The 15,113-nt window shown below is 47.7% G+C and overlaps 1 protein-coding gene across 2 annotated transcripts; it reads right to left on the bottom strand.

Annotated features, from left to right (window-relative positions):
* Positions 1 to 10,949: 10,949 nt before the first annotated feature.
* On the bottom strand, positions 10,950 to 13,356 carry LOC125548838 (geraniol 8-hydroxylase-like). 2 transcript variants are annotated; one of them, XM_087516945.1, is made up of 3 exons: positions 13,307 to 13,356; positions 12,469 to 12,997; positions 10,950 to 11,555 (listed from the first exon to the last, which is right to left on the bottom strand). In XM_087516945.1, exons 1-3 carry the CDS (start codon positions 13,354 to 13,356, stop codon positions 10,950 to 10,952), a joined length of 1,185 nt encoding a protein of 394 aa, XP_087373071.1. The 2 variants fall into 2 exon arrangements, with proteins under 2 accessions (XP_087373071.1, XP_048568327.2); XM_048712370.2 differs by having other exon boundaries at positions 12,469 to 13,356.
* Between the last annotated feature and the right edge of the window lie 1,757 nt (positions 13,357 to 15,113).

The raw sequence follows: 15,113 nt of genomic DNA, 5'->3' as shown, positions 1-15,113 counted from the left end.
CCCCTTCCCTCGCACCTTAATGCTGTCACAGGTACATGTCCGTGGGAGAATCCTTTGGTTCTCATAGTCTGCATTCATTTGCAGAGTACTTGCAGCATCACATCAACTCTCCTGAAGCCAGTTCTTGCAAAAGGAAGCCTTTGAAGCCTTTGAACATCTTGAAGCCTTCCAAGTTATTCATGGCTTCAGAAACAGCAGCAAGGAAGGGAGGCAGACAGCGACGTGGTGAAACGTCCAAAGATCTGCCTGATGAATTGGCAGAGATGTACAAAACTGATCCTGAAGAAAGCTATGGTCAGCGCAAGACACGAATCCAATGGATTCGAAGATATTGGGCAGAGCAATGGTTCCACTACCGCTTCGTCACTCAGGAATATGCGGAGAAGTGCGCCATCAAGAGACCGTGGGGAGACGTACTATACAAAAATCTCGTACCCAGGTCCAGAGTCGAAGCCATTGCTCAAGGCTTCTATCCATGCATGGTGAGAGGACCACAGCCAGCTGAAGCACATCCGTCATCACTTCTCCGGTGCCGCGATGATAATCTCTTCAAGCGCAACTTTCAGTTTGCACAACAATTAGCGAAGATAAACAAGAAGAAATTTGGGCTTGACTTCAACCCTGGTCCCTCCTCACCAAGGGCAGATGGCACACGCAACGCCGATCCCAATATCATCGGGCCGTATGCCAATCTTGCAGGCCTCATCACTCGCATCCTAGTCCAAGGGACTACTGTGAATGACCCTCCAGCAGATACTGAGTCAGATGACGCCCCTGCTGCTCCGAAGCCAAAGCAGAAGAAGCCAAAAGCTCCAAAAGCTTCAAAGCCAGCCGCTTCTCCCAAGATCGCAAGAGTGAAGCCTTTAGCAACTGCACCTCCTGAAGCTAGTGTGGAGTCAGAAGGCTTATCACGAGTGTCCAAGCCCCAAGAAGCCAAGAAGCCTCAGCCACACACAGGCAAAGAGTTCACAGCTGCTGACATTCTGCGCTGCGAAGCCATTGATCTCTCAAGCGATGAAGATCTTGAAGATGATGCTCTTGAGCAGCTCATCAAGAGCAAGGAGGAGGCTGAAATCTTCAACAATCTGCCTCTGTTTGATGTCGCCATCATCCACAACTTCATCGATGAATGGTTTGACACACCAGACATAAACTTCAATGATCTGCAGCTACCCATAGGCCTCAGCGTTGTCTTTCAAGGAGCAATTGCTTCAGAACTTGCAATAGCCCAGCGAATTGTAGAACTGAAGCAGAAAATTGATCATGAAAAGGCTCAGTTCAAGAAGCACGTGGCCAAGCTCAGTGTGCAAGAAGTGAAAAACTTCAAGATCATGTTGCACGAGCTGAAAGAGAACTTCCTGAAGACGCGTGCCGAAGCTCAAGGCTCGCGAGAACGCATGAAGACTTTGGCTGATCGCTGCGTGCAAGCCTACAATGAGGCAGAAAAGTGCAAGGCACTTGGGCGTCCCGGCATTGACCCCAGGATGGCCGCGAAGAAGAAAAAGAAGGCGGCTGTGCCCGAACCTGAAGCGCCAAGGTCAGAAACTGCTCCGATTGTCTTCCCCGCTGCAACGACTGGCTCGAAGCCAAAGAGTCGATCAACCGCCTCACAGCACAAGAAGACACGGACTGCAGAGGCTGAAGCTAAGAAGAGAAAACATTCTGATGCCTCTCCTTCTGAACCCATCATCAAGAAGCGCAAGACCAAGAAATCTCGGGCTGCTCCCACAGAGCCCCTGATAGTTGAACCCCTCTGCGTCCGCTATCCTGACACAGATCATCAGTTGACTGTGCATGAACCCAACACTGAAGACATTCCAGCAGACGAACCCTACGCTGCTGAAGACATTGGTCTCCAAGACAATGTGCAAGGTGATGCAGCCCTTCCTCAGCTTGAGACAAGCGAACTGATCAGTATTGGTCGTCCCTTGACGCCAATCACACAAGCAGCATCATGGGCATTTCGCCCACAGGAAGATGAGCCACAGCCCACTGCAACTCCAAAAGCGTCGCCCAAATTCCGTAGGCTTCGCAAAGGGCCAAGGGCTCAGGCTGCTGACGACATTCCGGCTGCATCAGCCGAAGAGCATGCAGAGATACCACAAGCTCCAACTCCCCCACACCAACAAGAAGCAGTTCTCCAGGAGAACGTGCCTGAGTCTGCAAATGTTGAGGCTGCCACAAACAACGCCGAAGCAAATGTGGAGCCCAACCCAACAATAGCTTCAGAGGACAATGAAGCTACTGCTCCTGAACATTCTGTGCCTGAGTCTGCTGCAGGACCACAATTCAACTATCATATTGCGTACAGACCCCAGGTCCAGAAGCCGATCCCACGACTGCCAAGGTTCCCAGGTCCTGCATTAGCTCCTGGTTCCTTCAACATCAACGGCTTCAGGGCAGATAACATGTTTTTCGACCGCTCCAAGAACTCTTATTCAAGGGAACGGATTGTATCAGATAGGTTCTGGAGCCATCAACAGCGCAGCTATTATTCATGCATCCTTTACAACCAAGGCCGCATCTTTCCTCACAAGCGCCTTGAGGTTGAAGCTGTTGCTGGTCTGCCTGGTCTGGAAGAAGCACTGGATTGCTTCAAGCAAGTGGGTTTGCTGCCATTTATCACTGATGAAGAGCATTGGAACGAAGAGCTTCTGCTCCAGTTCTATGCCACTGTACATATCAAAGGCTATAACAGAGATCCGAAGGCATGGATTCTGGAGTGGATGACAGGCAATATCCATCATGAAGCCAATGCTTTCGACCTAATTGAGCTTACCGGCCTTCCCACTCCTGGCGAATTCTTTGAAGAAGGGTGCCAACTCCATGCTGAAGCAATTGAGAGCATATTTCAGCGTCCTGAGCCAGATATGAGTCAGATGCTCTCAATGATGAAGCCACTGCCTCCGAATGCACCCTATCCAACTAGATTCTTCGTTGAAGACTTAGAGTACCTGCCCAGAACAATATATCATATCATAAGGCGGACTCTATGGCCTGTAAAGGGACACTCTCGATATGCTACAATTGATGGTGCAATGAAGACTCTCATCTTCTGCATTCTTCATGGCAAATGCTTCAATGCACAGGATCTCTTCATCCGTCACTTTGCAGCGTCTGCCTCAGAACTGTTTGGATTAAAGTTCTATGCTCCTTGGGTTATGAGGCTAATCAAGCTTCACTCTGCAATCTCCTATCAACCCTCAGCCCGCAACCATAGGATATTCTTGCCAGATGTGGACACATCTGCTGAAGCAATATATCCAGAGCCTGGCAAGCAACCATTAAGTCTTCAAAATGCAGAACACCAGAGCTTCACTCAAAATATTGAAGGTGTTGAAGCTGTCTCCCGAGTGTATCCAATGGCTGGCACCACACGTGCCCCTGCATCAACTGAAGCCACTGACAGCACAGCTGCCAAGAGACCCAAGAAGCGCGTTCGAACACTTAATGACCGAGAGCTTCTTGTGGCTCTTCACCAAAAGCAAGATAGGCATCACGACTGGCTCAAACGGCAGATGAGAAGCATCATGTAAGACGTCAATCGCATCAGAAATCTGGCAACCAAGAATGCGTTTGTCGCACACGAGACCTGTCGCCGCACTTGGAAAGGCCTCACCATGATGAGCAATGAAGCTGAACTGCAAGAGGATGGCTTCAGAGAGAGATTCCAATTTGACTCCACGCCTCCAAGAAGAGCTGTGATGCGAAGCACACCATCACTTGAAGAGTCAGAATTCTCTTCTTCTGCTGCCACCGTGTCTGCCCGGATTATTGAAGAAGACGACGACGCGACATCATCTCCACCTGCTTCAACACACGTCGAATCTGCACCAAGCTCATCTGCACCACCACCAAACAACTCCACCGACCCTGCTGCGCCTGGGAACGCGTAGGAAACTCTATGTCTTCAAACCTTTTTGGTCATCACTGACAAAAGGGGGAGAAAAATGATGTTTATAGTCTTCAAGCGGGCCACTATATTTTGCTACATTTTTGCTTCGTGCTTACAACTCCCGTTTTTGCTACATTTGCTTCTTTGAGTTGTAACACTTAGCCTTGATGGCCGTCTGCTACCTGCTTGTCACTCCGTTATGCGAAGATAAATTCCGCATGTGCGACGATAAATTCCGCACTCATCTCTTACTGCAGACGTCCATTTTCCATTATGCATGTCATTATCTTCATATACTTTCACATGCATAGTGGATTGTCATCATAAGTTGAAGTGGATCTCCACAAGTACAACCTGCCATGTGCATTTGCATTCAAAAGGCAAATTACTTATATGCACATCTTCAGGGGGAGCCCTTGCAACTTATGAAGACAAATTCCTTTACTATTTCACAAATTATGTTCCCCGTTGAAAACTTCAACTAGTTTGTCATCAATCACCAAAAAGGGGGAGATTGTAAGTGCATCTAGTGCCACCCCTAGTTGGTTTTGGAGTATTGACGACAAACCTAGTTGAGGGACTAACGTGTTTGTGAGAATTGCAGGGAAACACAGGTAGAAGTCCCTCATTGATTCGGTTTTATTACCAGAGATGACCCCTAAAAATGTACGAAGACATTGAAGACAATGGTGGTTTATGAAGATATTCATATTGAAGATAATGACATGAGAAGACTCCCTATGAAGCTTATGGAACTCGAAGACTTAGATCCTTCGTAGTTTTATTTCATTTATGTAGTGTCATAGGAATCACCGTACTGTTAAGTGGGGTCCAAAAGAACCAGTCAGAATGACTGTAGTGATGCCTAATTCAAATCCTATGTCTTCGAGCGAAGACTTTGAGAGAAAATCTTGTCCAGAGCCAGACAAGTCAGCTTTACTTGTAGCCCAAGTAAAGTTGTCGTGTGAGTTCAAAATTCGACCGTTGGTACACGTGTCAGTTCCTTAGTGACCCAGGGTCATTTTGGACAAATCAGGTCGGGTTGCCAAGTGGCTATAAATAGTCCACCCCCACAACCATAAACGGTTGGCTGCTCAGATTTCAGTGCACGGCTTTTGTCGTTTGAGAGCAACCCACCTCGAAGCCTTTGAAAGAAAAATTCCCAGTGAGGAGAAAAGCCCTAACCACCCAGAGCCAGAGTAAATTGGGCATCACTTAAGTCTTCGTGTCTGTGTGATTTGAAGACTTATTACACTTGAGGACTGTGCATCCTTCAGACGGTTAGGCGTCGCGTTCTGAGCATCCAAGAGAAATTGTGGATTGCCAGTGAACGAAGTCTGTGAAGGTTTGGGAGTCTACCTTGAAGACTTACCTGAGTGATTGGGCGAGGTCTGTGTGACCTTAGCTCAAGGAGAAAATGGTGAGGACTGGGTGTCTTGAACTAAGTGTCCTTGACTGGGTGTCCGGGACTGTGTGTCCTTTGGTTTAAATACCTAGCCGCTCCAACCAGACGTACAGTTGTCACAGCAACTGGAACTGGTCCAACAAATCATTGTCTTCAACGTGTCACTGGTTTCATCTTCACTTCCTTTCACTTACAGTTATTCATTGTGAAGCCATTGCATGCTTGCTTTATCTTTTGTCTTCACAACATGAATGTATGATCTGTTCGGCTTCATAACTTCTTCCTACCTGATCCTTATTACACTGAAGTTGTTTGTCATTGCGCTTTCTCTCTATTGAATACATGACCATGGCTGGCCTAGTGTAATCTAACTTCCGCTGCATAGTAATAGGCATGATCTTCACTGTTTGTCTTCACAACTCTCACGTTTTGAAGACTTTCATAAAAATCGCCTATTCACCCCCCCTCTAGTCGATATAACGCACTTTCATACACTTTCACAATCTTCTCCGATCAAGCACCGAACGTACATCACCTCCGCGTTCAGCATACGTTCAACTCAATGACGTCCTCGCCTTGTTGATCCAGCAAGAGGGACGAAGTAGTAGATGAGTTCTGGCAGCACGACGGCGTGGTGACGGTGGTGGTGAAACTATTTCCGCAGGGCTTCGCCAAGCACAACGGATTTAGAGCGGAAGATGAACTTGAGGGAGGAGATTAGAATCACACTGGGCTTCTAATTATGAGGATTAGAGCTAGCTAGGGCTAGCTCTAATTAGTCAACTAGGACCAACTAGAGGAGGCTCAAAAACTTGTGTTCCAGGGGCTAGCCCTGCTCCTCTATTTATATGTTGATCCCTGGGGTCGTTACTTGGGGAGAGGGCCTCCCCAAAGTCGGTTTGGAACGCAAGGAAGAGTCCTTCTCGGATTCCAGTACCAGATGCCACGGTCCTCAGCGTGTGGCCCAGATGCCATGGTCCTCAGCATGTGGCCCAGGGCCAGACGCCAGGGTCCCTGACCTTCGCAAAACTTCCTTTTGCACCGGCCTAAAGCCCCGTGGGCCTTACCTCTTGGCCCAACCATATCATCCTATATATCAATCTTTACCTCCGGACCATTTTGGAGCTCCTCGTCATGTCCGTGATCTCATCTGGGACTCCGAACAATATTCGGTCACCAGCATACATAACTCATATAATACTATATCGTCAACGAACGTTAAGCGTGCGGACCCTATGGGCTCGAGAATGATGTCGACATGTTTGAGACGCTTCTCCGTGTTGGGGAACGTAGTAATTTCAAAAAAATTCCTACGCACATTCAAGATCATGGTGATGCATAGCAACGAGAGGGGAGAGTGTTGTCAACGTACCCTCATAGACCGAAAGCGGAAGCGTTAGCACAACACGGTTGATGTAGTTGTACGTCTTCACGATCCGACCGATCAAGTACCGAACGCACGCCACCTCCGAGTTCAGCACACGTTCAGCCCAATGACGTCCCTCGAACTCCGATCCAGCCGAGTGTTGAGGAAGAGTTTCGTCAGCACGACGGCGTGGTGACGATGATAATGTTCTACCAACGCAGGGCTTCGCCTAAGCACCGCTACAGTATTATCGAGGTGGACATTGTTGGAGGGGGGCACCGCACACAGCTAAAAGATCAAATGATCAATTGTTGTGTCTAGGGTGCCCCCCTGCCCTCGTATATAAAGGAGCAAGGGGGAGGTGCGACCGGCCTAGAGGGGGCACCCAAGGAGGAGTCCTACTCCTACCGGGAGTAGGACTCCCTCCCTTTTCCTTGTTGGACTAGGAGAGGAGGGGGAAAGAAGAGGGGGAGAGTAAGGAAAGGGGGGGCGTCGGCCCCCTCTCCTTGTCCTACTCAGACTAGGGGGGAGGGTGATACGTCTCCGTCGTATCTATAATTTTTTATTGTTCCATGCCAATATTATTCAACTTTCATATACTTTTTGGCAACTTTTTATATTATTTTTGGGACTAACATATTGATCCAGTGCCCAGTGCCAGTTCCTGTTTGTTGCATGTTTTTGGTTTCGCAGAATATCCATATCAAACGGAGTCTAAACGGGATAAAAACGGACGGAGCTTATTTTTGGAAAATATGGAAAATTCGGAAGGAAAATCAACGCGAACCAGTGCCCGAGGTGGTCACGAGGCAGGGGGGCGCCCCTCCTTAGGGCGCGCCCCCTACCCTCGTGAGCCCACCGTAAGGCGGTTGACGCTCTTCTTTTGCCGCAAGAAAGCTAATACTCGGGAAAAAAAATCACGGCAAAGGTTTCAGGCCAATCGGAGTTACGGATCTCCATATAGATACGAAACGGTGAAACAGAGCCAGGACAGAACGCAGAACCAGAGAGAAACATAGAGATAGATCCAATCTCGGAGGGGCTCTCGCCCCTCCCATGCCATGGAGGCCAAGGACCAGAGGGGAAACCCTTCTCCCATCTAGGGAGGAGGTCAAGGAAGAAGAGGAAGAAGGGGGCCCCTCTCCCCCTCTCCTCCGGTGGCGCCGGAACGCCGCCGTGGCCATCATCATCATCACCGCGATCTTCACCAACACCTCCGCCATCTTCACCAACACCTCCTCCATCTTCACCAACATCTCCATCACCTTCCCCCCTCTATCTACAGCGGTCCACTCTCCAGCAACCCGCTGTACCCTCTACTTGAACATGGTGCTTTATGCTTCATATTATTATCCAATGATGTGTTGCCATCCTATGATGTCTGAGTAGATTTTCGTTGTCCTATCGGTGGTTGATGAATTGCTATGATTGATTTAATTTGCTTGTGGTTATGTTACTGTCCTTTGGTGCCCATCATATGAGCGCGCGCGTGGATCACACCATAGGGTTAGTTGTATGTTGATAGGACTATGTATTGGAGGGCAAGAGTGACAGAAGCTTCAACCTAGCATAGAAATTGATGCATACGGGGTTGAAGGGGGACCAATATATCTTAATGCTATGGTTGGGTTTTACCTTAATGAACATTAGTAGTTGCGGATGCTTGCTAATAGTTCCAATCATAAGTGCATAGAATTCCAAGTAAGGGATGACATGCTAGCAGTGGCCTCTCCCACATAATACTTGCTATCGGTCTAGTAAAGTAGTCAATTGCTTAAGGGACAATTTTGCAACTCCTACCACCACTTTTCCACACTCGCTATATTTACTTTATTGTTTCTTTATCTAAACAGTCCCTACTTTTTATTTACGTAATCTTTATTATCTTGCAAACCTATCCAACAACACCTACAAAGTACTTCTAGTTTCATACTTGTTCTAGGTAAAGCGAACGTCAAGCGTGCGTAGAGTTGTATCGCTGGTCGATAGAACTTGAGGGAATATTTGTTCTACCTTTAGCTCCTCGTTGGGTTCGACACTCTTACTTATCGAAAACTGTTGCGATCCCCTATACTTGTGGGTTATCAGAAGGGGACGCGGCCCTGCCCTGGTCGCCTCTCCTCTTCTCCACAAGGCCCACTATGGCCCATTAAGCTCCGGGGGGGGGGGGGGGTCCGGTAACCACCCGGTACTCCGGTAAAATCCCGATTTCACCCGGAACACTTCCGATATCCAAACATAGGCTTCCAATATATCAATCTTCATGTCTCGACCATTTCGAGACTCCTCGTCATGTCCGTGATCACATCCGAGACTCCGAACAACCTTTGGTACATCAAAACATATAAACTCATAATATAACTGTCATTGAAACGTTAAGCATGCGGACCCTACGGGTTCGAGAACTATGTAGACATGGCCGAGACACGTCTCCGGTCAATAACCACTAGCGAAACCTGGATGCTCATATTGGCTCCCACATATTCTACGAAGATCTTTATCGGTCAGACGGCATAACAACATACGTTGTTCCCTTTGTCATCAGTATGTTACTTGCCCGAGATTCGATCGTCGGTATCTCAAATCTAGTTCAACCTCGTTACCGGCAAGTCTCTTTACTCGTTCCGTAATACATCATCCCGCAACTAACTCATTAGTTGCAATGCTTGCAAGGCTTAAGTGATGTGCATTACCGAGAGGGCCCAGAGATACCTCTCCGACAATCGGGGTGACAAATCCTAATCTCGAAATATGCCAACCCAACAAGTACCTTCGGAGACACCTGTAGAGCACCTTTATAATCACCCAGTTACGTTGTGACGTTTGGTAGCACACAAAGTGTTCCTCCGGTAAACGGGAGTTGCATAATCTCATAGTCATAGGAACATGTATAAGTTATGATAAAAGCAATAACAACATACTAAACGATCGAGTGCTAAGCTAACGGAATGGGTCAAGTCAATCACATCATTCTCCTAATGATGTGATCTCATTAATCAAATGAAAACTCTTTGTCTATGGTTAGGAAACATAACCATCTTTGATCAATGAGCTAGTCAAGTAGAGGCATACTAGTGAAACTCTGTTTATCTATGTATTCACACATGTATCATGTTTCCGATTAATACAGTTCTAGCATGAATAATAAACATTTACCATGATATAAGGAAATAAATAATAACTTTATTATTGCCTCTAGGGCATATTTTCTTCACTCCGGTCAACAACCAATAGCGGGACATGGATGCCCATATTGGTCCTTACATATTCTACGAAGATCTTTATCGGTCAAACCTTTATGACAACATATGTAGTTCCCTTTGTCCGTCAGTATGTTACTTGCCCGAGATTCGATCATGGGTATCTCCATACCTAGTTCAATCTCGTTACCGACAAGTCTCTTTACTCGTTCCGTAATACATCATCTTGTAGCTAACTCCTTAGTCATTTTGCTTGCAAACTTCTTGTGATGATGTATTACCGAGAGGTCCCAGAGATACCTCTCCGTCATACGAAGTGACAAATCTCAATCTTGATTCATGTCAACTCAACAGGCACCTACAAAGATAACTGTAGAGCACTTTTATGATCACCTAGTTACGAAATGACGTTTGATAGCACACAAGGTATTCCTCCCGTATCCGGGAGTTGCATGATCTAATGGTCGAAGGAATATGTATTTGACATTAAGAAAGCAGTGGCAAAAACCGAACGATCATATGCTATGCTAACAGATGGGTCTTGTCCATCACATCATTCTCCTAATGATGTGATCCCGTTATCAAATGACAACACATTTCTATGGTCAGGAAACCTTAACCATCTTTTGATCAACGAGCTAGTCTAGTAGAGGCTTACTAGGGACTTAGTATTTGTTTATTGATGCACACATGTATTTAAGTTTTTGATCAATACAATTATAGCGTGAATAATAAACTTGTATCATGATTAAGGAAATATAATAATAACCACTTTATTATTGCCTCTAGGGCATATTTCCAACATGTCTATGATACTATCCACTGTGAAATGTCTGAATATCGTCCATCTAGACCTTCTAAAGATGATAATGCACTATAGTCAAAAGAGCAGGTATTTAAGATTGAAATTATTGTCTAGCAACCTGCACTAATTGAGATATCATAGTTATTCTAATGTGCCAACAAGAGAAAGGAAGTAGTGGATTGGTTGAATGTGTTGGTTCTCGATTCTCTTAGTGCAGGGACTCCATGCTCCATGGAATTCAAAGTACCGGAATGCCAACAGAAATAGCACCGTTTGAGTTACATTGGTTCAGCTATGGCCTGGAGAGGGGTGGCCAATGCTAGCACAATCCCAAACTTCTCCCTCATGTCCACCCCATTTCCCTCCACTTCTCTTGGAAGCCTCCACTCAAACCGGTACAGCAGTGTCGCAAGCATTAGATGCACCATGCGCACAGCCAGCGGCATCCCCGGGCAGATCCGTCGGCCAGAACCAAACGGAAGGAGCTCAAAGTGTCGGCCTCGGTAATCCATGTCTTTCCCCAAGAACCTCTCCGGTATGAACCTCTCTGGTTCGGACCACAACTCGCTGTCTCGGCCAATCGCCCAGACGTTCACCATCACGCGCGCGCCCTTGGGCACTGTGTAACCTCTTAACTCCGTGGTCGCTTCGGCTTGGCGGGGTATAAGGAATGGAGCAACAGGGTGCAGGCGGAACACCTCTTTCACAATGGCCTGGATGTATTCGAGCTGGCCAATGTCCGATTCCTCGATTTCTGATTTGGAGCCAATGACCTGCGCGAGTTCTTCACGAGCTTTCGCCATGGCTGATGGGTTTTGTAGCAACTCAGCCATTGCCCACTCGAAGGTTGTTGCGCTTGTATCGCTTCCAGCTATAAACAAATCCTGTTTGATAAAAACGAGGGGATTAATCGAGTCTAAAAATAGTAATGTGATATATTCTTTCTTTTTATTGGGAGATGGGATATATTTTCTGGCTCTACTTTTCTGTTGGTCATTTGGTCCATTTTACTCATCACTTTGATTATGCCCCCCCCCCCCCCCCCCTCTTCCCTCGAACCTTCCATGTGGTTCAGGGCCATCTTCCATCTTCCATTAAGATAACCAAGGGCAAAATTAACAAACGCCCAAGTAAAATGGAGAATAGAATCTAAACATGAGTATTCATATCCGAACATGCACATGTTTTGGAAGACTGAGAAGAGCCCTTAACTCGTTAAGGAGCACGTTGGGTATAGAAGGTGAGATCATCTATTTGCAGATTGGCTGATTTTTTCCTTAATGCAGTCACATCACATGCCTAAACTTTTAATTCAACATTCACAATTCCTCATCCAGTCATCACATGTCACTTAAGAAGAGATCATCTATCGTGCAAATTGGCTATTTACTTTCTTAATGGCAGTCACATCACATGTATATAAACTATGAAGTAAAGTTAAATTACACAAACATCACATAACCTCAGATAATGAAACTTTATCGTAAGTGCGTGTATTTTCAGGGATAGTTCTTGGTCCGCACTGAGAATTAGCCTGACCGAGGAACCTTCAATCTATAAGTTGCCCCATTAAAAAATCCCAGCCACCTTCTAAGTCTTTAGATCCCTCATGTAACCATGAATCCATGATCGTATCAAAGTTACACTGTATCTAAAGTTCTAAACTATAAATCCAGAATTGCGTTAGCATTTGACCGTAATTGCAAACTTCAAACAGTGCAACTTTAGGCATGACAGTGTCAATTTTAAGTGGCTTATTGTCCACCGAGAATTACTGAGAGAGAAAGAAGATACTACCGAAAGTAATGCGCGCAGCATTCCCCGGTCGAGTCCCCGGCCATTTTCCAGGCCGCGGTAGTCCAGCAGCACGTCGAGGAAGTCATCCTTGGGCGGCTCGCCGGCGGTGCGCTCCCGCATGCGCCTCTCGATCTGCTCGTCGAATATGGCATGCAGCCGCTTTAACACCGCGGCGAGGCGCTTCCTCAGCCGTTGCGGGTCGAGCGGCGCGACCGCTGGGAAGAAGTCCGACAGGTTGGGCAGCCCGGCGACTTCCGTGAAGCTTGCGATCACGGCCCTGAACTGCCCCGTCCCTTCTCTGTCGTCGAGGTCGGCGATGTCGGCTGAGAATATGGTGCAGGAGAGCAGGTTGAGCGCGGTGGTGAACACGACGCGGCTGACGACCACGGCGGCGCCCTCTCGCGACAGCCGAGCGACGTGGGACACGAGCTGCTGCACCTTCTCGCGGCGGATGGACTGGTGCGCGTCGAGGCGGTGCGGCGCGAAGAGCTCCCCCGAGCAGAGCTTGCGGAGGGCGCGCCAGTGGGGGCTGCTGGGCGGGAGCCAGCCCATGGAGAGGCTGTCGTAGGCGCACGCGCGGGCGGCGTCGGACACGGAGCGCGCGGAGAAGGCGGCGTCGTGGCGCTGGAGGACGTCGCGGGCGGTGTCCGCGGACGAGGCGATGACGGTGGTGAGGGCGCCGAGGCGGAGCGTCATGAGCGGGCCGTGGCGCTCCGCGAGGCGCGCGAGGGAGCGGTGCGGCTGGGCGCCGAGGTCGAGTAGGTTTCCGATGAGAGGCCATGATGGGGGACCCGGCGGCAGGTTGCGGCGGGCGCCGGCGAAGTGGCGGATGACGTACAGAGAGGAGACGGCAAAAAGGATGCACGTTGCGTAGAGGACGAGCTCCATGGTGAGCTCCTCCTCGGTGTGACGGGAGGTACGAGGAATGTTGGACCACCGTTGCTCATTACTCCGTATATTTATGCTGTGATGATAGTCCGTATCTTTATTTAACAAGGAAAAAAAATGAGAAGGAAACATGGTGCCCACTGGAGTATAATTTTGTTCATAAATTAGATATTTTATAATTAAGTACTGTGATTTACTTGACACTTTATTACTAATACTAATGTGATTATGTATAAAAAATGAACATTAGCTGTCCTCGGTCCAACACGGACCCAAGCGGGCTGCCTCCTCCTCAAGAAAAGTCTAGGGTTCCCCTGCCTCTCGCCGGCGCTGCCGTCGGTCCGCCTTGTGTTTGGTGGTCTTAGTGCCATGGAGACGCGGTGAATTTTGGCCCTTGCCGGCGGGAGGGCTATTTTTTCACTTGTTTCTTCGAGTTTTGTCAGAGTTCATGTTCTGCTCAGAAAGATGAGACGGCATGACTCCCTGAAGATGGAATAAGGTTCTCCCTGCCTAGCCCCCGTCCCGATGGTGTGTCTAGCATCATCGGTGGGCATGTGGAAGTGTGTCTTCGGCGGATCTGTCCTTGATGGATTTGGCCGGATCTGGTTGTAGTTCGTCTACGTTCAGGTGTTTTCAGGTTGAATTCTTCCGATCTACGCTACTCTTCATCGACGTCCGCGGAGGAGGCGATGCCGGTGGTAAGGGCGCCGAGGCGGAGCGTCATGAGCGGGCCGTGGCGCTCCGCGAGGCGCGCGAGGGAGCGGTGCGGCTGGGCGCCGAGGTCGAGTAGGTTTCCGATGAGAGGCCATGATGAGGACCCGGCGGCAGGTTGCGGCGGGCGCCAGCGAAGTGGCAGATGACGTAAAGAGAGGAGACAACAAGAAGGGTGCACGTTGCGAAGAGGACGAGCTCCATGGTGAGCTCCTCCTCGGTGTGGCAGGAGGTACAAGGAATGTTGGACCACCGTTGCTCGTTACTACTGATGATACCGTATATTTATGTTGTGATGATGTACTCCCTCCGATTTAATAATAGTAGAAGACAGTGGAGCGTTAAAGACATTCTTATATTATTATGCGACGAAGTGAGTAGTCCGTATTTTTCTTTATCGAGGAAAAATGAGAAGGAAACATGGTGCATACTCGAGTGTAATTTTGTTCACAAATTAGATATTTGTTTGTGAGTTGCAATGGGACATAAATATTTTATAAGTACTATAATTTACCTGACACTTTATTACTAATATTAATGTGACTGTGTATCAAAAATGAACATTAGCTTCGCTATGACAATTTCTAAGAACAAACGATGAAGAAAATGCCGGGAAAACGGAAGTCTTCAAATGGCTTTTAAGTAGGAGAGACAATACAAGTGACCAGAGCAAACCAATCCTAAATTAACCGAGGATTCGAGGGATGATGATTGCTTTGTCGTTATCTTTGGAGCAACCGGACATTGCTATGCACTAGCACACATCGACTCAGTTTCTTATTTACAGGGAAGCTTCTTCTGCTGATTGGTTTTGCTTTGTCATTTTATTTTCGCGTGGTAGTACGCGTTTCATTTATATATACTAAATGTCAAATTACAAACCACGTATACACTGACGTGAGAAAACTAAAAAAGCAACAAAACACTATCCTTTACACAAAGGACCACCAGCCAAGAAGGAAAACAATGGGGCCGAAAAATCCCTTGAGTTTGACGCCAACGTCCATCACCTTCCCTCGGCACCACCGCAACAACGATCGAAGAAA

The sequence above is a fragment of the Triticum urartu genome, chromosome 3A (genome assembly GCF_056163025.1).
Source record: "Triticum urartu cultivar PI428250 chromosome 3A, HENAU_Tu73, whole genome shotgun sequence".
Lineage (NCBI taxonomy): Eukaryota > Viridiplantae > Streptophyta > Magnoliopsida > Poales > Poaceae > Triticum > Triticum urartu.
Note: the sequence above shows the minus strand (reverse complement) of the source record. Positions and strands in the feature narration are given on the sequence as shown.

Bases quoted from the DNA above. Each gene is read 5' to 3' on its own strand.
- LOC125548838 (XM_048712370.2), bottom strand. From the start codon at position 13,356: ATGGAGCTCGTCCTCTACGCAACGTGCATCCTTTTTGCCGTCTCCTCT. The intron at 11,556-12,468 runs GTAGTATCTTCT...TTTATCAAACAG, and splicing joins TGCTGCGCGCATTACTTTCG to GATTTGTTTATAGCTGGAAG.